Source organism: Vulpes lagopus, chromosome 2 (assembly GCF_018345385.1).
Source record: "Vulpes lagopus strain Blue_001 chromosome 2, ASM1834538v1, whole genome shotgun sequence".
Classification (NCBI taxonomy): Eukaryota; Metazoa; Chordata; class Mammalia; order Carnivora; family Canidae; genus Vulpes; species Vulpes lagopus.
Genome location: NC_054825.1, coordinates 25,710,308 through 25,736,235, shown reverse-complemented (window position 1 = coordinate 25,736,235; position 25,928 = coordinate 25,710,308). Strand labels below are relative to the sequence as shown.

Genomic DNA, 25,928 nt, shown 5'->3' with positions numbered 1-25,928 from the left:
AATTATTTCAAACTTTTTATAGTTTAAAAATGTTAGGGGGATCTCTGGGTGGCTCAGCGGTTTAGCACCTGCCTTCGGCCCAGGGCATGATCCTGGGGTCCCGGGATCGAGTCCCATATCGGGCTCCCTGCATGGAGCCTGCTTCTCCATCTGCCTGTGTCTCTGCCTCTCTCTCTCTCTCTCTCTCTCTCTCTCTCTCTGTGTCTCTCATGAATAAATAAATAAAATCTTTTAAAAAAATGAACTATTTACTGACAGACACAAGATCAATGAATCACAAAAATATGTTGAGCAAAAGAGGCCAGATACAAAAGTACAAATTGTATGATTCCATTTATATGAAATTCTGAAAAGAGCAAAATTAATCCATAGTAACAAAAAGCCCTGAGGCAGAGTAGGGTAAGAGGGAGAACTGACTTCAAAGAGGCAATGAGGGAACTTCTGGAGTGATGGAAATATTCTTTATCTTAATTGTGGTGGTAGTTACACATGTGTATACATTTTGTCAAACTAAACCTATGTATTTAGAATGCATGTTTTATTGTACCTAACTTATTCCACAATAAAATTTGTTAAAATACAGAAAATAAGTTCATATTTAAAAGTATTTCACTTGAATAGTACGTATTTTATACTGGGTAAACTCATATACAGTGATTTTTTTTATAGTTTTTGATTAATTTTTAAGTTCTTAATTGTCTAATGCTCATCACAAGTACAATTCTTAAACCCCACCGCTATTTTACCCATTCCTTCACACCTACCTATACCTCCCTCTGGTAACCATCAGTTTGTTCTCTATAATTAAGAGTCTATTTCTTGTTTCTTTTTTTTAAATTCCACATATGAATGAAATCATATGGTATCTTTCTCTGACTTATTTCACTTAGCATTATACTCTCTAGCTCTATCCTTTCACTGTAAATGGCAAAATTTCATTCTTTTTATGGCTGAATAATATTCCATTATAAATACACACACCACATCTTCTTTATCTAGTCATCAATCAATGGACACTTGAGCTGCTTCCCTAATTTGGGTACTGTAAATATTGCTGCTAAAAACATAGGTGCCGGTAAATCCCTCTGAGTTAGTGTTTTTGTATTCTTTGGGTATATACTCAGTAGTGCAATTCCTGGATCGTAGGGAGGGTCTATTTTTAACTTTTTGAGGAAGCTCTACTCTGCTTTCCAAACTGGCTGCACCAGTTTGCAATGCCACCAACAGTGCACGAGGGATCCTTTTTCTCCACATCCTTGCCAACACCTGTTGTTTCTGTGTTTTTGACTTTAGCCATTCTGACAAAGTATGAGGTGATATCTCATTGTAGTTTTGATTTGCATTTCCCTGATGATGAGGGATGTTGAATATCTTTTCATGTCTGTGCTGTTCATCTGTTTGTCTTCTTTGGAGAAGAAATGGCTGTTCATGTCTTCTCACCATTTTTTTTTTTTTCTCTTCTCACCATTTTTAACTGGATTGTTTTTTAGATGCTGAGCTTTGTAAGTTTTTTGGATATATAAACGATAACCCTTCATTGGATGTCATTTGCAAATACCTTCTCCCATTCAGTAGGTTGTTTTTTACTTTTGTTGACTGTTTTCTTTGCTGGGCATAAGCTTTTTATTTTAATGTAGTCTCCACAGTTTGTTTTTGCTTTTGTTTTCCTTGCCTCAAGGGACCTATCTAGAAAAAAGTTACTATAGCCAATGTCAGAGAAACTACTGCCTCTGCTCTCTTCTAGGATTTTTATGGTTTCAGGTCTCACACTTAAGGCTTTACTTTTCTTACAGTTTTTAATTAGTTAATTTAGGTTTTTATTTTAATAAAGTACAGTGATTCTTTTTTTTTTTTTAAAGACTTTATTTATTTATTCATGAGAGACACACACAGAGAGAGAGAGAGAGAGAGAGAGAGGCAGAGACACAGGCAGAGGGAGAAGCAGGCTCCATGCAGGGAGCCCGACATGGGACTCGATCCCAGGTCTCCAGGATCACGCCCTAGGCTGCAGGCGGCGCTAAACCACTGCGCCACCGGGGTTGCCCCAGTGACTGATTCTTAAACTGATATATTAAAAACTATTCATTCAATATATAGTTATTGAGCACCAGGTTTTAGGCAACACATAGGATATAAACATGAAAAAGCAAGCCCTTGCCCTTGAAGAACTCACAGGCCAATGGGGAGATGAGGCAAGCAAACAATAGCTGCGAATGATATATAAATTGCTCTTAGGAAATGATGTACCAAGGTGTCAGGACTGCAGAGAAGACAATGTCTCAGATGAGGCTTCAGAAAGAATACAGACCCTTTCCAAGAACTTATTTTGTGAGGCAATTATACTTTTTTCAGGGATGTTTATTCCAAATACTCAAAGCTTTCAAAAAACACTTCTTTTAATCTTGTCTCTACACTTCATGGCATGTTTTTCTGATGAAAAGTCCTCAGAATTTCAAGGGTGTGGTTTGTTTGTTTTTTAAATAACAAAAGTAATTTTCAGATAAACTCAATGAATACCATTCTGGAAAACAGGTGAGAGTATGAGCCAATAAACTTGTTTTCCTATGTGATTTATGAAGTGAAGGTAAGTACCATAAGACGACTAACAATGTTTTTCATCCAACACAGAGTTTTTGAAATAATGTAGTCTCTTAAGGGGGACTATTTTAAAGGGCTTTAACCTTTTGAGTGCTAAGTCTTGGTTTGTTTGTTAAGGAAAGGAGCCTAGTACTTTGAAATTACATCTCACTATAAATTGTCATTGGTTCAAAATGATAATTTAAACTTATCATATACATATATACTTATGTGTAAACTCATACACACATGTAAATGTATACTCAGGTTTGAATCTCGGTTCAGCTATATCATAGCTAAACACCCTTGGACAAAGTCCTTAATATCCTAGCATCATCTGTAAAATAAAGACAATAAATAGTATCTGCCTCAGGGTTTCTGTAAATATTAAATAAGTGATGTGAATGAGATAATTCATGTATTAAATGAGATAATCTTTATTATTAGAACAGAGCTGTCACATAATAAGCACTTAAAGTGTTAATAATTACTATTATATTTATATAATAAGTATATTAGCGTTTTCACTAAAAGTATTATGAAGTCAGATTACCAAAAAAAAGCAAATAAAAGGAAGAAATCATATGGTATCTTTAAATTTTATGGGCTTTTCTCAGTGATTTTTTTTCATTAAGAGAATTCAATTTTTCATTATTATGTTGGAACACATAATTATCTCAACATTCAGTAATAAAATGTGCCTGAACACTACAGTTTTTCAATAAATACTAATTGAATGATTTCATTACAATCAGATTGTCTTAATAACCAAGGGAAACAATTCCATCACTTTTTCATCCCATTAACTACTATTTCTGCTTTAGATAGTATCTCTTCTAGCTGAATTATCTCATCATTCCTTTCCCTGGAGAGGTAAAATTCTAGAAAGGAGAGAAATTGTAGGATTTTACCCCCTATTTGTACAGAAAGATCTATGGTGAGAAAGTACAGTAATTAATTCAACTTGCTTTCTGAGAAGTGCTTCTAAAAGTGTCTGTGTCCAATTAGAAAAACATGTAAGAATAAAAGTGCTCCAAAAACAACCTTAGGGCAATAGAAAATGAAATAAACAACAAAGAGTAGGGAGTAAAGAAAAGGAAATGCAAACCAAATCAGTGTTTATTTTAATTTATTTTTTTTAGTGTATATTTTATAACTTGTTTGGTACATAGCATAGCCACAGCTATGTGGCAGCTACCTATAAACTGCGTATGTTCATTTTTACATTATTATAAGACATATTTACATACATTTATAATACATTTATGGGAGGCCTGGGTGACTCAGCAGTTGAGCGTCTGCCTTCAGCTCAGGGCATGATCCTGGAGTCCTGGGATTGAATCCCACATCGGGCTCCCTGCATGGAGCCTGCTTCTCCCTCTGCCTATGTCTCTGCCTCTCTCTGTGTCTCTCATGAATAAATAAATAGAATCTTTAAAATATATATATGTAATACATTTATGTATAATACATATTATTACATTAGTCTAAAATGAACATAAAACTGACATCTAATTTGAGATGGAATTCGGTTTTCTAATACCATTATAAAAGGTTTCTGAAGAATAGTGAATTTATACATTTTAAGGTTTTTGTGTAAAGACAGTATTTTTTAGAGAAAATTTCTGAAAGATTCTTTTCCAAATGTCATGGCAATACACATATGCATGCACATACATATATGCGCATGCACTCAACTCAGTCCTTCATCTCTATTACTTCTTAAATTAAATGACATTTTCACCAGACCACAAATTTTTAATAAAAGCTTCTAAGTTCTGAAAAGATCTTGTAACTACTGACTAATACACTGATTTTTTTCAAATATATCTGAGAGACAGGAAGGGGAAAACAGCACAGTGCTGTGTTTAAAGTCTATTTGATAATGAACAAAACAAATAGCTCTAATTTTTAAGAAGTCTTCACATAGTATATTTATAGTCATTTCAATGGAAATCAACACATTTTCCAGTTGTCTTAAGAGTAGCATTAAAAATTTTAACTGACATAAGTTTTTCTTGGGTGGAACAAGAGACACAAAATTCCATCATTGAAGAATAGTTTAATAGAGTAAAAGCCAAAAGTGCCTTGATATACAAATTAATGTATAATTTCACCATATTATTTCTTACCAGTCTCTAAAATGATTTAGCACTTGTCTACATATTTCTACGAATCTCAAGGATATCTGGTAATTTCAATATATTCATAAATATCAATGGAAGGAGCTTTGATGACAAAAGCTTCTAGTAGCTAAAAATATGATTAAACCAACAAGCATTTACTGAATAGCCTCCTGTAGACCCACTGTGTTATGTCTAAAGCAGTTTTTAAGCAATCAAAAAGTGCTACTCACCAGCAAGTGTATAATCCATATCAAAACCAAAACACTTTATTTTTTCCATGGCTAAACTTCGGTTCACAAACACCCTAAAAAAGAAGCAAAAAATGATCTCTCAATACTAAAACAAATCCCCCCAAAATTCCTAAGTTTAATGTAATTATTTGGCTATCTTTCTAGATTTTTTCATTTAAATACCAATTTTAATATTCTTAACAGGGACTCCTGGGTAGCTCAGTTGGTTAAGCATCTGCCTTCAGCTCGGGTCATGATCTCCAGTCCTGGGATCAAGCCCCACATCCAGGTCCCTGCTCCGAAGGGAGTCTGCTTCTCATTCTCCCTCTGCCCCTCCACCCCCACTCATGGGCATGCTCTGCCCTCACTCTCTCTCTCAAATAAAGTTTTTAAAAAGATTTTACTTATTTATTTACTTACTTATTTGACAGAGAGAGAAAGAGTACAAGCAGGAGGAGTGGCAGGCAGAGGGAGAGAGAGAAGCAGGCTCCCTGCTCCATTCACAGCTTGACCCTGGACCCTGAGATCATGACCTGAGCAGAAGACAGAAGCTTAATCCACTGAGCCACCCAGGCACCCCATAAATAAAAGCTTTCAAAAAAATTCATAACAAAAATTATCCGAGTCTTTAAGCCATAAATGAAATCAGATATTATATGAAAATACATGTATTTTCTTACTATCTTGGTTATTAACAATGCCATGTGCTAAAGATTTCAGAGAATCAGCACTCCTTTTCTAAGTCTGACCCTCTAAAATAAGCTTATTTTTCAGATTTTATAATATATTCACTCATTCATTTATAACTTATTTAATAAACAGAGGTTCATGTAAAGCCTACTTTAAATAACAGATACTAAAGACATAAATATAAATAGATTCATTCAAACACTGGGCAGCCCTGGTGGCTCAGCGGTTTAGCACCGCCTTCAGACCATGGCCTGATCCAGGAGACCCGGGATCGAGTCCCACGTTGGGCTCCCTGCATGGAGCCTGCTTCTCCCTCTGCCTGTGTCTCTTCCTCTCTCTCTCTGTCTCTAATAAATAAATAAAATCTTTTTTAAAAAAATTCATTCAAACACTGAGTACTTATTATATTCCAAACAAGGTACATGATACAGTAGTGAATGAACAAGAGTACAGGCCCTTATGGAAATTCTTTTTTTTTTTTTTTTTGGAACTTCTATTTTAATTTACAATCTCTATCCTTGAGGAATTTAGCCTAGCAGGAAAGACACTTATACACAAATAATTTTAGCAATTCAATAAATGCTATAAAATAAAATAGGTAAGAGTACCACTTCTTAAGAGACCAGAAGAGATGCCTGAGCTGAATCTTAAGCAATCAGTAGTTTTCCAATTGGACAAAGCAAGAAAGGCAATCCAGGCAGAATAATCAAGCAAGGACAAGGTTTATAATGAACTATAAAACATTTACTATTACTGGAATGGAGGAGTTTGCTTTGGTTTTGTTTTTCTGTTTGTATTCCATAAGGGCAGGGTGAGGGGGAGAAGGAACAATACAAGCTAGGAAGCTAAAAAGGTTAACAGGAGTCAAAATCACTAAGACTATTTGCCACATTAGAGTTTGGACTTTATTGTAGAAGCAAGGACAAATGATCAGATTCTGAAGAAATGAAACAGATTCAAATTTCAGAAAGATCACTTTTGAAGACACAGGGAAAACTAAACATGTAATAGCATGGTAAATCACCACTATGATGATGTTTGGGGTAAGTTTTAATCATTTCTGAAAATAAAAATATGTTTTTGGGGCACCTGGGTGTCTTAGTCAGTTAAGTGTTCCATTTTTTATTTCGTCTCAGGTCATGACCTCAGGGACATGAGATCAAGTCCCACTTCGGGGTCCAAGCTATAGTATAGCCTGCTTGGGATTCTCTCTCTCCCTCCTTCCTCTCCCTCTGCCCCACCCCGCCCTCTTTAAAAAAAAAAATATATATATATATATACACACACACACACACACATGTGTGCATGTGTATATACGTATGTACGTATCTATATGTATATATACATCCATCTCATCCCCAGCTTGATAGCCAAATTACTGAATCCTCTTATTACCTATTATCCCCTTATTACCAAACCTTTTCTTTGCCTTCATTTTAGAAGTAACTGTGAGAAATGAGAATGCTAAAAATCACCTAGAAAACAAGAAAAATAAAGATGCCTGGGCTGGGCTCCCCTATTCATGATGTAGGTCAATAATCTCCAAAGGGAAGTAACTGTACCAGGGGATGCAGAAGATTCCACTGGGTATAAAAAGAAAATCTCAGATCTTCTACTGATACTTTCATCATTTAAATAAGTCTAATATAGTATAAAACTATATATAAATAAGTACAACAGTACATGAAGGGATCAATATTCTACATTTTAACTGATGGAATACTGAAGAACGTGGGGAACCACTGATCTAGGTAATGATTTCTTTTTTTTTTTTTTTAATTTTTATTTATTTATGATAGTCACAGAGAGAGAGAAAGAGAGAGGCAGAGACATAGGCAGAGGGAGAAGCTCCATGCACCAGGAGCCTGACGTGGGATTCGATGCTGGGTCTCCAGAATCGCGCCCGGGGCCAAAGGCAGGCGCTAAACCACTGCGCCACCCAGGGATCCCTAGGTAATGATTTCTTTTTGACTCTTCACCAACTCATATTTTACTATTTTAAACTTTATTTTTTTTAATGATTTTATTTATTTATTCGTGAGAGACACAGAGAGAGAGAGAGAGAGAGAGAGAGAGAGAGGGGCAGAGACATAGGCAGAGGGAGAAGCAGGCTCCATGCAGGGAGCCCAACGTGGGACTCAATCCCTGGTCTCCAGGATCAGGCCCTGGGCTGAAGGCGGCGCTAAACCGCTGCACCACCCAGGCTGCCCCTATTTTAAACTTTAACAGAAAACTTTTCTTCTCATCTCAGAACATATGTACCAATTTTAAATGCAGACAAAAAAAAAATCAAGTATTTGCTTAGAATGATTTTAATCAAGGACTAAAAAATCAATAGGCCCTTAAATTAAGAACTATTAATCTTCTAAAAAATATGAAAATCATTACTTATCTTAGTATGTTATGCACACCAGATTAGTCCCATAAAACCCTCGGTTCCTGAGAACTAAATCCTGAGAATTAATGCCAATCTTGGTATTTAGCTCCTTATCTCTGTAATACTGTAGATTAACACTTTATTTTTCTAATGGGATTATGTACATCAATTACGCTTTAACCAGTTTATCTACTAAATTACAGATAAGTTATATATGAAAGTCAATGTTTAGAATCAAGTTAATACTGAGTCTTGTGTATTAGCTTTGCCACTGACCAATGGTGGACTATATTTTATATAAAAAGTGCCTATCAGGCCTATTTCTAATTTCTCTCTTATCCTAAATTACTGTAGCAATGTTCTTTGCACATAATGTATAACAAGAACTAGTCCTTTCCATTTTGGCTTCCTCTGTAAATACCTGTTTTTCTTTTCCCTTTTCTTGGGCCTTCTTTTTCCCTTAATTAGACCTGTTCCCTTAATTAGGTGCTGTGGTTTCCTATTTTAAGTTGCCCTAATATGGATCCTTTATAATAGATGGAAAGGAGATAGAAGCCTAAATAGATAGGTGAAAGATACAAGGAACGACAAGATAAGTGACACCCACCCAAAACTTTTTTAAACACTCACAAACCCAAATATATCATCATGATCTTTATACCACTTCATCAAATTTCACCCTGCTTTTATTGATAAAAGCATCTACTTTATTATCATGTTTCTCAGTTCTCAGTTTCTCAGTTACATAAATCCTTTTGAAGGCACAAGAAGGGGAAAACACAAAGTAACAGTTCTAACTCTGGTAACCAAATGTTGCCACTGAAGATCAGGCTTTTCAAACACTCTTTCTCAATTCAAGCTAGAGGCCAACTGGATCAAATCCTTGATCAGAGCCCAAACAGCTGACATGCCTAAAATATTCCATGGGAATTCAGGCAGGAACAGACTGGGAAGATTCTTTCCTGTGATACAACCCAGTAGGGATATATGTTGGGACCACAAAGTAAAAGAAACAGCTTTGTTTCTGATAGAATGATATAAGCTGGTTTCAGGCACAGCTCAAATCAGAGTAAAAAACAGACTTTACCAATATCAATCAATCAGTGCTAATGGTAGGAAAAAAACTATCAATAGACATAGCAGGAAAGCTTTCTTTCTTGGTCAGAAGAAAGATTAAGCCTGTACTCCTTATCACGTTATTTTAAGGATGTGAAGATTATAATGCACTTTAGATATACTGCCCATACAAATTCTTGGAATCACATACATTGGGAATATGAAAATCTATTGTTTTTACCAAAATTATCACTGCTAAATATCCACCAAATTGCTGTTTCCCCTTTGACTTGTCACCTTATTCAATCAGCACTTTTTTTGAAAGCCTACTGCAAAGCCAGTACCACTTTGTGATATAGTCTCAAAGCTGTGCGTCAGGGAGTAGCCCGAGTGAGGAAAGACTTTTTTAGATGCCTAACTTTAGGAAAAAGATGTTGTCCTATGAAGACCTGGATTTATCCTTTATCTTCTCAAATGAGAGTAAGTAACCTCAACCACAGAAGCAATTCCCAAATTTAAGAAACCACTCCTGTCTCCCCTTTTCATTCTTAATATGAAACAAAAAGAAAAACCTCACATACATTTTCATCTCTCCTTTTCTTCCCCTAATTTATGCTATAAAACATGGAAGGAAAGGGCAATAGGGAATTAAATTGATTTTGTGTGCAAATATCTAAAGTGTATTAAGTAAAGCTATAATGACAAAAGGAAACAGCTGGATCATAGAGAATTACAATAATATATATGCTAAGATTTACAAAGATAATAAACATCCAAATGCTGAAAGTATGCATTGACTTCAGAAGAGAAGCAGTCTGGAGCCAGAAATATCATGTCTCCAGGATACAGTCTTCAAAAGAAACAATCTCTTGACCGCAAACTAGTCACTATTCTTTACTGTTATAACAAAGAAAGTATTAGGCACCGTATCAATTAAAAGACTGGGTCACAGTCCCATATTTAAAACGAAAGATCATAACTGCTTGGAGAATTCAAAAATTTATATTGGTCCCAGGACCTTGACTGTCTTTGCCAATGCCAATTTACTTGTGTCACTTTTCTAAATTATTAACCAGTAGAACACACTCCACTGTAGAGCTCCACTTCAAGAATGTGAATACATTTGTGAAATTAACCTCCTAAAGCTTACTTTAAATAAAGCACAAAGTCTCCACAAAGTATGACTGACCTAAGCATCCAACCTTAAAACGCAATTATCAGACAGAAATTCCTACCTATTAAGCCTTGCAAGTTACAGATTTGAACATTAACAAGAGAAACAATCTTTAGGAAATACATAGGTGCAGTATAAAACCAGGCACAGATTTTGACAGAGATAATTTAACAGCTTTTACTATCATATCCCAGCACAGTAAGGCATAAAATTTAAAGAAATTCTGTCAAAGTAAACATACATCTTAACCTATTTTAAGTTAAAGACTCCGTGCTTTAAGAATAGCGATTTAATATCTTTACACTTAAGGAACATGAACATGCAATTTACTAAATTTGGAATTTTGTAAATAGCAAACACTTAGTGGTTTTGAGATTTAACTCAATAATTTAGTAATTCAAAGCCGCATTACCTCATCTGTTACTGGTTGCCGTTCTGCAATGTGTGAAACTATCTGAGTCAATTAGTCCTTGAAGTCACATAACAAAATTCTTCTCCAAGAACCCAGTATAACTTTAACCTAACTTTAAAAAGACGTTTTAGTCTGAACCAAGCCCCTCAACGGCATGTATCTTCTGAGACAGTGTTGGAGAAAACACCTCTGTGTCTAATTTAACTTGTCATTGGATATCACTGTTGCTCCACACAAATCCATTTGGAATAGAGTTTCTTTGGCGATGGTGAACTTTATCCCTAGCTCCTCCTCCTGCCTAGAGTCACAATTTCCTGGCCAAGGGCCCAACAACAGTTACTGCAACAACAAACGAGACTAAAGCTACAAGTATAAAATCTTCTTGGGGATGTTTTGGTTATGGGTTTGTGTAACAATATACTCAAAGCTCGTTGCAATCAAACAGTTACAAGTGCTTTTTCAAGAGTGCAAATTTAGATTACGAACCAAAAAATATGAGTGTATATGTTTACTTAATAAAAATATGCTATAATGTGGATTTCTAATTGAAAATCTTTTTTTTATTTACTCATGAGAGACATAGAGAGAGAGAGAGAGAGAGAGGCAGAGACACAGACAGAGGGAGAAGCAGGCTCCTTGCAGGGAGCCCAATGCAGGACTCAATCCTAGATCCTGGGATCACGCCCTGGGCCGAAGGCAGACGCTCAACTGCTGAGCCATCCAGGCGTCCCTCTAACTGAAAATCTAATTTAATATCTTTCTCCCCAAACTCATTTATTTCTTTCTTTTTAAAGATTTTATTTATTTATTCATGAGAGACACAGAGAGAGACAGAGAGAGGCAGAGACACAGGCAGAGGGAGAAGCAGGCTCCATATAGGGAGCCTGACGTGGGAGTCGATCCTGGGTCTCCAGGATCAAGCCCTGGGCTGAAGGCGGCACTAAATCGCTGAGCCACCCGGGCTGCCCCCAAACTCGTTTCTATTTCTGCTTTTGGCACTCTCATTTTACCACTCAACCCTAAAATCTGGTTAATATCTTTTAACTCTTTCCTCTCCCTCAAATCCACATCTCACATGCCTTCATTTAAATTTACAAATGTCTATGGAAATGATCTTCCATTCAATTCATACTGCTAACAACTTGTCCAGGTCCTTATTAATTCATTAACTCTTTAGCAATCACCTTTCAATTGCTCTGCCTGCACACTAATAGACAAATTGACTGCTTTGAAATACTGCTACTCAAAGTGTAGTATATAGTCCACAGACCAATGCTACATACAGAAAATGCAAGTATTTAGAAATTTTTATAGCAACTGTGAAAATTTTGTTTGTTCAATGTTAATAATAAAAAACGTAGGGGTGCTGGCTGGCTGAATTCCAGAAGCATACAACTCTTGATCTCAGGGTCATGAGTCTTGAGTGGTGGGTACAGAGATGACTGAAAACTAAAAAATAATTTAGACTTAAATGTCTTCGCTTTCCTAGTAATTCATTTTTACATATTTTATAAATGCAGCAATTCGAAAAGACTGGAATGAAAACAAAAAAACTGATCCCCCATCACTGATAGTTTGAGAAGCACTACCCTAAAGCCCAGCTCCAAACATGTCATTCTCCTATTTAACAACCTTTAGACATTCCTCACTACTTACCCAACTATACAAGTCTGTGTATCTTCAAGGAGTTCAAAGCCTTTCATCATCTTTTCAAAATCAATTTTATCTCATATTGCTCCACATCATGTACCTTTTGCTCTAATAATCAAAATGAACTACTTGCTATTTCCTAAAGTGCCTGAACTTTATTTATGCTGTTCCCTACACCTGAAATGTCCTCCTCAGTTATCTCTAATTTTTTAACACACAGCAATATCAAGTGATTTCTTCAAGAAACTATTCTGGCTGTGCCACGGAACTATCTGGCAATGATGCTTCTGGGTCTCAGAATATTTTTCTACTTAATGAATGAGATTATAAAGTTGTGATCCAGATGAGAGGTTTGAATATTCAAAATCCTTTACTTTGGCACATGGCATATTTTGGCACATATAGAAAAGATATGGATAAGTTCTCTTATTCTTTACTGGATTATAAACTTTGAGACCAGAGTTTATTGCCTTCCCAAAACCTAACATAGGGCCTTATAAAGAACAGACACAATATTTAACGGAGTACTGGGCTTCATTTGGGGGTAGAAAATTTTTCTAAAGTTAAGAGAGTGGTGAAACGCCTGGGTGGCTCAGCAGTTAAGCGCCTGCCTTTGGCTCAGGGTGTGATCCTGGAGTCCGGAGATGGAGTCCCACATCAGGCTCCCTGCATGGAGCCTGCTTCTCCCTCTGCCTGTGTCTCTGCCACTCTCTCTCTCTCTCTCTCTCTCTGTGTCTCTCATGAATAATCAAATAAAATCTTTAAAAATAAATTAATTAAATTTTAAAATAAAAACTAAAAAAATAAAAATAATGGTGCTAGTTACACAACTCTGTGAATATACTAAAGCCACTGAATTATTTACTTTTTAAAAGAGTGAATTGAATAGTATGTGAACCGTATTTCTATAAAGTTATTTAAAAAACATAACTGCAAGACCTCATTCTGCCTTTATGTCCCTCTCCTGCAGTAAAAAAGTATGCTTGGCAACATAAAAATATATAGGTAAGAACTTTCTAATTTATGAAATGGATTCCTAAAAACTGAAATTCAAATACCATGGATATACAGACACAACAAAACATTTTGGACTAATTTTATAAAAGAAAAAATGATTAAAGTAGCATTAGTTTTTGTTTTCATAAACTTCAGCCAATAATTTAGTAATTTGTCTGAATATCTTCTCTGAGAAACACACTCAGGAAGGATACATTTTATCACACCGTGCCAAGAGAACAGCAACCTGTGCTTTTAACAGCCTAACAACATGGGTGCCTGAGTGGCTCACTCAGTTAAGCATCTACCTTCAGCTCAGGTCATGATCTCTGGGTCCTGGGATTGAGGCCTGCATTGAGCCTCACATCAACCTCCCTGCTCAGTGGGGAGTCTGCTCCTCCCTCTCTCTCTCTGACCCTCCCCATCTCGTGATTCTCTCTCTCTCAAATCTTTTTAATAAACAAATAAAAGTTTGAATAACAAGCATATTATCATTTCTAAAGTAAAACATGAATTAATTAGAATACTAACTTTTCTCAAATACTCAGTATAAAAATGTTCCAGTGAAAAGAAGTATACTATGGCCACGTGTATAGAACAAAAGATGATTAAAATTTAACATGCCATCAATTGTAAAATTCACCCATATTAGATGCCACTAAAAGTGGGGGGTGGGGGTGGGGGGTGGCAGCCCAGGTGGCTCAGCGGTTTAGCGCCACCTTCGGTCCAGGGCCTGATCCTGGAGACCCGGGATCAAGTCCCATGTCAGGCTCCCTGCATGAAGCCTGCTTCTCCTTCTGCCTGTGTCTGCCTCTCTCTCTCTCTCTCTCTCTCTGTGTGTCTCTCATAAACAAACAAACAAACAAACAAACAAATAAATGTGGGGGGGGTGCCCAAGAAAATTTAGAATCTCATAAAGCTAGGATATCACAGGGCTATACCCATAACATGAGGAAAAAGAAGAAATAAATCTGCAACATAGAAGAAACACACAAGAAAATCTGTACATCTCAGTCCTAGGGCAGGGGAAAAACCTCCCCTTGAGGAACTGAACAGTCATGTAGTAGGTTTGTGGTCTGAATTTGCACTACTAGGATGGTTAATATTGCCCCTAGGTGACTAAAAGAAATAAAAGTATCTGAAAGAACTCAACTTAATTCTAGGTGGTATACTGCTAGATGCAGCCCAACTTCAGAGATGTTTAAATGTGAAAAAATGTGTATAAAATACTAAGCATACTGATCACACTATCTTTCCACTCAAGCTTTCAAAGCATACTTTAAGGAAAAGACATTAAAATTCTTTTCACCTTCTTTCCCAAATGAAGGAACTGCAGTAATGAGAGCAGGATGGTGGGGAATAAAAGACTAGCAAATGTAGAATACACAAAATAAGGGAGAAACTGAAGACAGTATCAGTACTTCTGAATATAAATTTACTGTTTTAGAATCTTGGTCCAATTAAATATAGATTTTTCCAATTCCTTTTTTCCTATTTTCCTCGAAGTTCTTTTTTACTTTTCCTCCACAATTTTTTTTAAAGATTTTATTTATTTATGAGAGAGAGTGGGGTGGCGGGGGGAGAGAGATGGGAGTGAAAGGGAGGAACACAACCAGATTTCCTGCTTAAGCACGGAGCCTGATGTTGGGCTAGATCTCAGGACCGTGAGACCATGACCTGAGCCAAAACCAAGAGCCGGAGGGCTTAACCAACTGAGTCACCCAGGTACCTCTTCTCTACAAGTTTTTTTTTTTTTTTTTAAAGATATGTTTATTTGATTTTTTTTTAATTTTTATTTATTTATGATAGGCACACAGTGAGAGAGAGAGAGGCAGAGACACAGGCAGAGGGAGAAGCAGGCTCCATGCACCGGGAGCCCGACGTGGGATTCGATCCCGGGTCTCCAGGATCGCGCCCTGGGCCAAAGGCAGGCGCCAAACCACTGCGCCACCCAGGGATCCCTTCTCTACAAGTTTTTAAAGACCAATGTAGGGATGCCTGGGTAGCTCAGCGGTTGAGTATCTGCCTTCGGCTCAGGGTAGATCCCGGAGTCCTAGGATTGAGTCCCACATCAGGCTCCCTGCATGAAGCCTGCTTCTCCCTCTGCCTATGTCTCTGCCTGTGTCTCTCATGAAAAAAAAAAAGACAAATGTATAGAGGATAATTTATAAAATGCAGCAAAATACAAAAGTTGAATTTTGTGGAATAAAAATGAAAAGAAAATATGATTATCTGATACTTAAGGTTAATTTAATAATTGTACTGACTGTGAGATACCTGAATGGATCAGTGGTTAAGCGTCTGCGTTCGGCTCAGGGTGTGATCTCAGGGTTGCATGACCCTCGGGTTCCGGCATCAAGTCCCTCATTGGGCTCCCCAAAGGGAGCCTGCTTCTCCCTCTGCCTATGTCTCTGCCTCTCTCTCTCTCTGTCTCTCATGAATAAATTAAAAATCTTTTTAAAAAAAAATTGTACTGACTGTGCCAATAATGGAAAAGAGGGGCCAAAATCTAGAATTTAGGGGAGCCTGGGTGGCTCAGTTGGTTAAGCCTCCAACTCTTGGTTTCAGCTCAGGTCATGATCTCAGGGATCCTAGGATCCAGCCCCAAGGCAGGTTGTGTACCTAGTAGGGAGTCTGACTCTGCCTTTCTCTCCTTCTCCCTCTGTTCCTGCTGCCCCTCTACCCCCCTACTTGCCCTCTCCATAAAGAAATCTTAAAAAAAAAAAAAAAAAACCTAGAATTTAATATAAATGATAAAACTCATATCCTAAAGCATCTATTTCCCCACGTATATTTCCTTGGATAAGAATAAACAGTAACACAGGGCACCTGGGTGGTACAGTTCATTCTCCAACTCTTTATTTTAGCTCAGATCAAGATCTCAGGATCCTAAAATTGAGCTCTGCCTGGGGCTACATGCTAGGTTTGGAACCTGCTTAAGATTCTCTCTCTCCTCTGCTCCTCCCCCTGCTTGCACTCTCTCTCAAATAAATTAATAAACAAAATCTTAAAAAAAAAAAAAAAAAGCACTACTACCCCAACTGTTTTCTCTTTTGCATTCTCATCAGCAATACATTTCAGCATGAGGCGCTCCACATTGTCTTTTTAATTTTAGTCATTCTAGAGGGTCTATAATGGTATCTCATTGTGGTTCTATTTTATTTTTTTAACATTTTATTTCATTTTTTTTTTTTTTGACACATAGAGAGAGAGAGAGCACAACCAGGCAGAGTGGCAGGCAGAGGGAAAGGTCAAGCAGGCTCTTCATTGAGCAGGGAGCCAGATGTAAAGCTTGATCCCAAGATCCTGACCTGAGCCAAAGGCAGATACTTAACTGACTGAGCCACCCAGGTGCCCCTCATTGTGGTTTTAATTAATATTCCCTAAGGACTAGAGTGTCTTTTTTTTTTTTTAGAGCATCTTTTCAAGTGCTTATTAGCCATATCCTTTTCCATGACAAATATACATTCAAATCTTTTGCTCATTTTTAAACGGGGTTTGTCTTATTATTGTGCTGTGAGAATTCTTCATATATTTTGGATATAAGTCCTTTATTAAATATATATATATGGGGATCCCTGGGTGGCGCAGCGGTTTAGCACCTGCCTTTGGCCCAGGGGGCGATCCTGGGGACCCGGGACCGAGTCCCACATCGGGCTCCCGGTACATGGAGCCTCCTTCTCCATCTGCCTGTGTCTCTGCCTCTCTCTCTCTCTCTCTCTGTGACTATCATAAATAAATAAAAATTTAAAATATATATATATATACATATATATATATATACGTATTGAGAATATCTTCTCCCAGTCTGTGCCTTGTTTTTTCCTTTTCTTAATGGTATCTTTCAAATAGCAGAGTTTTGTTGTTGTTGTTGTTGTTGTTGTTGTTCGTATGTACACAATTGATCAATTTTGACTTTCATGTTATATATTTTACCTAACAAATTTTTAGGTAATTCAAAGTCACAAAGATTTTTGCCTACATTTTACTTTTTATATTTATATTTAGGTCTAGAATCCACTTATCATTTTTTATATGTGGTTTGATAAAGGTCAAAGTTCATTTTTTCCCCTATATGAATGTTCAGTTGTTCCAGCCATTGAATTACCTTGGCCTCAATGCTGAAAATCAATTGACTATAATAAATGTGTGGGTCTATGAATTCCTTATTAGGTTTCATGATCTGTGTATGTTTGTCCTTATACTAAACCACATTGTCTCCATTACCATATGTTTACTTTAAGACTCAAGTATAGGGACTCCTGGTGGCTCAGGGGTTGAGCATCTGCCTTCGCCACAGGGTGGGATCCTGGGATCCGGGATCGAGTCCCACATCGTGCTCCTTGCAGGGAGCCTGCTTCCCCCTCTGCCCGTGTCTCTGCCTCTCTCTGTGTGTCTCTCATGAATAAATAAATTAAAAATCTTAAAAAAAAAGACTCAAGTATAATTTTCGGTGATTTAATATAATCTTTTCGGGGATCCCTGGGTGGCGCAGCGGTTTGGCGCCTGCCTTTGGCCCAGGGCGCGATCCTGGAGACCCGGGATCGAGTCCCACGTCGGGCTCCCGGTGCATGGAGCCTGCTTCTCCCTCTGCCTGTGTCTCTGCCTCTCTCTCTCTCTCTCTGTGACTATCATAAATAAAAAAAAAAATAATAAATAATAATAATAATAATATAATCTTTTCCTATTACTGTAAGAAAAATATTTCATAGGTATCAAATGACTGTACTACATGTCCAAATATCACACAGACAAAAACTGTGACTAGAATTCTTTTCATACAAAGTACAAAAGTTATCCATTTATTTCTAAAGACAACAAAGAAAAATAAAATCTAATTTCGTTTATATGATCCATGCATCTCAAATAAACTTGCTCAGGCTTGCCTAGCTGGCTCAGTCTATGGAGTATGTGGGACTCTTGATCTCAGGGTTGTAAGTTCAAGTCCTATAATGAGTGTGGAGCTTATTTAAAAAAAATAATAAATAAATACATGGGCAGTAACTACTCTTTAAAAAAAAAAATGAAAAAAAAAATAAAATAAAAAAAAAACAATGAATTTGCTCATTATCTATTTAGACAGTATGGGAATTGCCCCAACAGCTCCTAGAAATAAAGCTAAAAGAGTATCTTAGCCCTTATGGTATCCTTTGGTTTGTACAGATCTTTTTCTAACTAAGCAATTCTAACACATACTTTACCATAGATGAAAAATTAGTACTAATTACTTTCTAAGAATTTTGAATGCACCTAGAAATATAGTTCTTGGGATGCCTGGGTGGCTCAGTGGTTGAGCATCTGCCTTCGGCTCAGGGCGTGATCCTGGGTCCAGGGATTGAGTCCCACATCAGGTTCCTGTAGGGAGCCTGCTTCTCCCTCTGCCTGTGTGTCTGCTTCTGTCTCTCATGAATAAATAAATAAAATCTTTAAAAAAAAAAAAAAAAAGGAATATAGTTCTTAAATCTACAAATGAGCTTTATAAACAACTGTGTGTACAAGACTGACAAATCCTACCAGCATCTATGATAATCTTTATCATAAAAATTATTTAATTGCAGGTTTATAGCTAGTGCTAGAAGGAAAGAAAACATACAAACCCTAAAGAGGCAGTCCTTTCATAATTTTTACATTTAAAGAAACCTCAAAATTCTAGTGATATAAGAGGTCTAAAAATAATATAGAATTATTATGCCAGTGGTTGTTCTCTTTATTCAATAATGAGTTTTAAAAGAGCAGTAAAGTGGGTCGATTTTGTTTTGGTCATAATCAATACATTAGATTAAAATAAATTGTAATAATGGGGCTCTGAAACTACTCCAAAATTTCTAATAGAACAAAGAACTAGAAAAAGAATGAAGAGCTTCCAGAAAATCAAAATTAAATTTTACTACATTTTTGAGATCTATGTCCTACTTAATCAAAGGGAATGTCTGTCTGAAATTAATCAGGTCCAGTTACACTTAAAGGTTAGAAATGAAATAGTATGCAATCATTAAGTTATATGTCACCTATTACAGTGGTAACAAAAAGAGTATCAGACTCTGTGGCATAGGAGACAATAATACAGAAACAATGAAAACCTTAACACAAAACTATTTTATATTGTAAAGTAAAAGGAAATAAGAGATTCTACTCAAAATTACTTTTTGCTTAACACTCCCCAGAAAGAAACAAAATCACAAGCCGCTTTTCACTCAAATCTTTCACATCATCTTCCAAAGGTACAAATTAATTGCAAATACCTTTGAGCTTTTAACTTCACTCATTTCTATGTAAAATTCTATGTAACAGACACCACTGTTTGTTTCCAATATTCATAAACACTTAATACAGAAAAACAAAATGAGTTTACCACAGAGTAAACAGAGTGCTTAAGGCTCACTAAATTCCTATGAAGAGTATCCATCCTCAATGCTGTCTTTCAAAATAGCAATAGTTACTTTACAGTAGATTACATGTAAAACATTAACAATAATGTAAGCTTTCGGCTAAATTTCTTTCAACCTCTCCCTCTCTACCTTCTCTGTCGGACTGGTAACACTGCTTATTTATCTTCCAATTCACAGATGACTAGAACATCTCTTCACTGAGAAAAATGGAGGAAAAAGAATAATAAACTCACTTACCCTTCCTTAGACATTCTCAAAGATCTACTTCCTCTGGATGAGAATACAGGATCAACAAACAAGCTTCACTGATCTCTTGAGAACTGTAGCTCATTTGTTAAAGCACAGAGAACTCAGGCCCTGAGAGGCCAAACAAATTCGGGCACAATGCCGAACCCTAACCAGGCAGTATCTCAGGGACCAATAACCTTCACTTTAAATACTTGAAAACCTAAGAATAATAGAAAAAAAAATTGGAGGGCAGAAAAAATAACTAATGGCCTGAAATGTTTAAGACTGGCCAGTTTAGAAAGGCGACAATCCAAATGGCAAGTTCCCCTAAGAGACAGGAATCGTTACTGGCAAACACACAGAAAAAGCAAATTTACCCCCTAATGAGGCCCGCCAATAGTACGCAAACAATGTGAGTTTCACAGAATGGAGCGGCCCTAGTCAGTCCAAATCATTTTTAGTTTACACTGGGAGAGGAAAAAAAAAAAAATCAACAGGATAAATAATACCATGTTTTAATTTTCAATTTAGTTATTCTCACCCCCTAGAAAATGAACTACAGAAGGAAGCATTTACATACTGATCATTTTACAGGAGGAACATAAAGTATTTACACACTGAGGTCTTCTTTATCATTAACTGCTTTTAAGGAAAACATCTGTGTTCACAAATGTTTTACTCAATTGCCTAAAATTTTCAGCTTATGTGGAAAGCAATTTACAGATCTCTGGCAAATGGGGGATATATCCAGAAGATTCTAAAAGTTAATTCCAAATCTCAGAGCAAGTTGAAGTTTGAAAGAAAAACATCTGCAACATTCCTGCCTCCTGACCAATATAATGCATAGGGATTATGCAACAAGGGGAGAAATAAACAAGGGTGCTAAAGTCTAAGAACACTGAAATGGCAAGCAAATCCCCCTACTGGTGATTCAAATTAAAAATATACATATCTTAAAGAAATACTGTATGAATTAAAACTTTAATTAAAGAAAATTTATCCTTTAAATATCACCTAAATATCTTACTAAAAAGGTTTCTATTAGTTATTCCAATGTTTAGTCATCAATAACTAAAAGCTGTGTATCTGAAACTAAAATAAGTGTAAGTATACTTGAATAAAATTTTTTTTAAATACAGTGCTATTAAATACTATACATTTCAAACTAAAATTATTTTCAGTTTATTTAGAAAAGCAGTGTGGAAGGAGAATGAGCACTGGAACAACTAAACTCTAGCTTCTCCACTTTCTGGCTCTAGCACCTTGAATAAGTTACTCACCCCAAACATCAGGGTTTTTTTATCTATAGAAGAGAGATCACATCTAGTAGGGTCAGTCTGTCATTTTTGAGCACGCAAAGAACTACTGTAACTTCAGGTGTGGGGGTGCAGGAAACCAACCGGGTTGCTTGCCAAGCATTATCTCACCAAAATATCTCTGGGGAAATTTTTTTTAAATCCAATTCTCAAATTGTACATGAATGTGAAGGACTTTTCACAGACTCTCCTCAAACTTAATTCAATAAAAGAATACAAACAATATGGAAAAATGATATAATCCTTAAGACTGCCAATTTCCCATGGCTTCCCTTGATTTTCAATATGTGGCTCAGTGTGGTAGAAGCAAATGTAATTACGAGTTTAAGGCTTTACTACTTGCAAAGAGAAAGCAAAATGATTCTCACTTGAACAAAAGAGCATACACACATGAGCTTCCTATGCAAATGATAATGCACTGAGATGATTAGCTCTTTCAAACTCCATTCATATAGTTAAGACATATTCACTGAATCTCTATGTGTCTGGTACCCATAATACAAAGATGAATATGGCAGTCCTTGATTTTCGGGAGTTCAAAGTCTAATGGAGGAGACACACTCATAAAGCTTTAAAGTAGTGTGTTGATGCCTGGGTGGCTCAGCGGTTGAGAGGCTGCCTTTGGCTCAGGGCGTGATCCCACTCTCCCGGGGTCCCACATCAGGCTCCCTGCATTCAGTCTGCTTTTCCCTCTGCCTATCTCTGCCTCTCTCTTCGTGTCTCTCATGAATAAACAAAATCTTTTAAAAATAATAAAATTGGGATCCCTGGGTGGCGCAGCGGTTTGGCGCCTGCCTTTGGCCCAGGGCTCTATCCTGGAGACCCGGGATCGAATCCCACGTCGGGCTCCCGGTGCATGGAGCCTGCTTCTCCCTCTGCCTATGTCTCTGCATCTCTCTCTCTCTCTGTGACTATCATAAATAAATAAATAAATAAAAATTAAAAAAATAAATAAATAAAAATAAAAAATAATAAAATAAAAAATAAAAAAAGTAGTGTGCAATTACAGTATTAGAGATATGCACAACAGAGAGATGCATCTATATTCTCTTGGCTGAGTCTTTTTTTTTTTTTTAAGATTTTATTTATTTATTTATTCATGAGAGACACAGAGAGAGAGAAAGAGAGAGAGAGAGAGGCAGAGACAGACAGAGGGAGAAGCAGGCTCCATGCAGGGAGCCTGACAAAGCCTCGATCCCAGGACTCCAGGATCATGCCCTGGGCTGAAGGCAGGCGCCAGACCGCTGAGCCACCCAGGGATCCCCTTGGCTGAGTCTTACTAAAGGACAAAATGCCCAAATTGTTTTTTTTAAACTGACATTGTACTGGGCATCTGGGTGGCCCAGTTGGTTAAGCATCTGTCTTCATTTGGCTCAGATTGTGATCCCAGGGTCCTGGGATGGAGCCCCTCCTGTGGGGGCTTCTCCCTCTCCATCTGATCTGATCCTTCCCCTGCTCATGATCTTGCTCTCTCTCAAATAAATTAATAATCTTTAAAAAAATAAACTGACACTGTGCTAAGCACTTTATATTATCTCATTTAATCTCAAATAATTCTATGAACTATAAATCTTCCCAATTTCACAGATGAGAAAAGATTATAGGAGTTAAATAACTGTGATTCTAAAGAAATTAAACAGAATAATGCAAAATGTTAACCTAAGACCCAGGCTCTTAACCACCATGCTAAAGGATTAACAGATGTTAAACATGCTCAAAGAAAAAGAGTGGGTGGAAAACATTTCAACAGAAGTGTTACTATGAATGAAAAGCAGTACAGCAGACATGATGTGTGAAAAAACCCTAGACTCAGTTCAGAGTTAATGGAATACAGAGTGGAGGAGGGGAACTGCTCAAAATGAAAAGTGGAAAGAAAAGAATCAATCTCACAGGGCCTTAAATATTAGGTTAAGGGGCTTAGAATTAATCCCATTGCAAAGAGGATGTGATGTCCCTGAAGGTGTTAAGCAGGGTGATAATATGATTTAATAACAGATTTGGAGGCACCTGAGTGGCTCAGTTGAGCATCCAACTGTTCAATTCAGCACAGGTCTTGATCTCAGGGTCCTGAGTTCAAGCCTGACATGGAGCCTACTTTAAAATTAATTAATTAATTATAAAAAATAAAAATAGATTTGAAGAGAATAAGCAAAGCAAAGAGATCTATTGGGGATTACTATAAGTAATCCAGGACAATGAGGACCAGAGCCTGGACTAGTATTATCAGCAATGAAAAGACTGGAATCTACAAATGACTAAATGCACATATATGCATGCATGTATTTTAAATGTATTGAGGAGGTGGGGTGCCTGGGTGGCTTAGTTGGTTAAGCGCATAACTATGATTTTGGCTCAGGCAATGATCTTGGGTTGTGGGATCAGCCCACATTGGGCTTCATGCTCAGCAAGGAGTCTGCTGGAGATTTTCTCTCTTCCCTCTGCCCTCATCCCCCTTCACACATGCGCACTCTTTCTCTCTCAAATAAATATTTTTCAAAAAATAAATAAAGGGGATCCCTAGGTGGCTCAGCGGTTTCGCGCCTGACTTTGGCCCGGGGCGCAATCCTGGAGTCCTGGGATCGAGTCCGCATCGGGCTCCCAGCATGGAGCCTGCTTCTCCCTCTGCCTGTGTCTTTGCCTCTCTCTCTCTCTCTATGTCTATCATAAATAAATAAAAATAAATCTTTAAAAAAATTAAATTAAATTAAATTAAAAATAAATGTATTGAGAAAGGACTGCAAAGATGATCTCCAAAATACTAATGGTGTTCACCTATGAGAAAGAGGAGTGAGGGTGAAAGGGTAAGTGAAGGAGAACTTCATATTCACTCTTATATTTCCATACACTTGATTACTGCACAGCAAAAATTTACTCAGATATCACCTAAATATTTTTAAACGCTGTTAAAAAATAATTAAAAGATTAACATTTGGGATTATCATATGAACTTCTGAATGGATGTATTTATTAACAATTAAAATTCTCTTTTTTAAAAATAATTGTATTTATTTATTCATGAGACAGAAAGAGGCAGAGACACAGGCAGAGGGAGAAGAGGCTCCGTGCAGGGAGCCCGACATGGGACGCGATCCCGGGTCTCCAGGATCACACCCTGGGCCGAAGGCGGCACTAAACCACTGAGCCACAGGGGCTGCCCTAAAATTCTCTTTTAAAAAGCCTTGAGGGACGCGTGGGTGGCTCAGTGATCGAGCATCTGCCTTCAGCTCTGGGCATGATCCTGGGATTGGAGACCCAGTCCCACATTGGGCTCCTTGTGAGGAGTCTGCTTCTCCCTCTGCCGATGTCTTTGCCTCTCTCTGTGTGTCTCTCATGAATAAACAGAATCTTTAAAAAAAAAAAAAAAAAAGCCTTGAAGGGAGGGGGTTAGAAATAGAGTATTCAGTTCCTTTGACTTTTTTTTTTCCTTTAGGAAAAAAAAATTATCTTACTTATTCATGAGAGAGACAGAAAGAGAGAGGCAGTGACATAGGCAGAGGGAGAAGCAGGCTCCCCACAGGGAGCGCAATGTGGGACTCGATCCGGAATTGCAGGATCACGCTCTGAGAGAAAGGCAGGTGCTAACCGCTGAGCCACCCAGGCGTCCCAGTTCCTTTGACTCTTAAACAGAAGTTCTTTAAGATTTAAATGTTTACTATTTAACTGGAAACCATAAAAAGTAACAAAGTATATTTGATTAAAAGAATTCCAAAATGAAACTGAAACTTAAATTATAAAAAACAAAATTTTAAATGTGATAGATTCAGGTCAGAGCCAACTAAAAAGAGAATTAGTGAACTAAAAGTCTGAAAAACCTTCCAGAATATAACAGGGAGAGAAAAAAGGATGGAAAATTCGAGAGAAAGAATGAAAGAAAAGAGGACACAGTAGTGCTAAAGTGTAACATATGTTTATTAAAGTTCAAAAGGACAGGAGCACCTGGGTGGTTCAGTGGCTGAGCATCTGCCTTTGGCTCAGGCTGTGATCTCAGGGTGCTGAGATTGAGTCCCATATCGGTCTCCCCATAAGGGGCCTGCTTCTCCCTCTGCCTATGTCTCTGCCTCTCTCTGTGGCTCTCATGAATAAATAAATAAAATCTTAAAAAAAAAAAAAAAAAAAAGACCTCCAATGAATCCCAAGCAAGATAAATAAAACCAAAGTTTAAGAGTCTCCAACCTGGGGAGGAATATGTGTGAGAGTGACACACTTCTCTAAAATAAATAAATCTTAAAAAAAAAGAAGAAACATCTCAAAGCAATGACCTAACCTTTACCTTAAGAAATTAGAAAAGGAAGAGCAAACTAAACTCAAAACAAGCAGAAGGAAGGAAACTGTAAAGATCAGAGCAGAGATAAACAAAAGAAAATAGAAAAACAATGGAGGAAAATCAATGAAACAAAGGTTAGTTCCAACAATATAACACTTAGCTACTACAATGAAGGAAAAAAAAAAAAAAAAGAAGACTCAAATTACTAAAATCAGAAATAAAAGCAGAGGGCAGCCCTGGTGGCTCAGCCCTTTAGCGCCACCTTCAACCAGGGCGTGATCCTAGAGACCCGGGATAGAGTCCCACGTCAGGCTCCCTGCATGGAGCCTGCTTCTCCCTCTGCCTGTATCTCTGCCTCTCTATCTCTCTCATGAATAAATAAAATTAAAAAAAGAAAAAAGAAAAAAAGAAGGAACACCTCCCAGATCATTCTACCAAGCTAG

General features: G+C 37.1%; 1 protein-coding gene across 2 annotated transcripts in view; it reads right to left on the bottom strand.

Moving 5' to 3' along the window:
• Nucleotides 1–25,928, bottom strand: part of NT5C2 (5'-nucleotidase, cytosolic II) — an 88,127-nt gene that overhangs the window by 44,021 nt on the left and 18,178 nt on the right. For both annotated transcript variants that reach the window (XM_041742486.1, XM_041742487.1), the window contains exon 3: nucleotides 4,934–5,007. In XM_041742486.1, coding sequence (XP_041598420.1) covers nucleotides 4,934–5,007 — 74 coding nt within the window. The remainder of the gene's footprint in view (nucleotides 1–4,933; nucleotides 5,008–25,928) is intronic.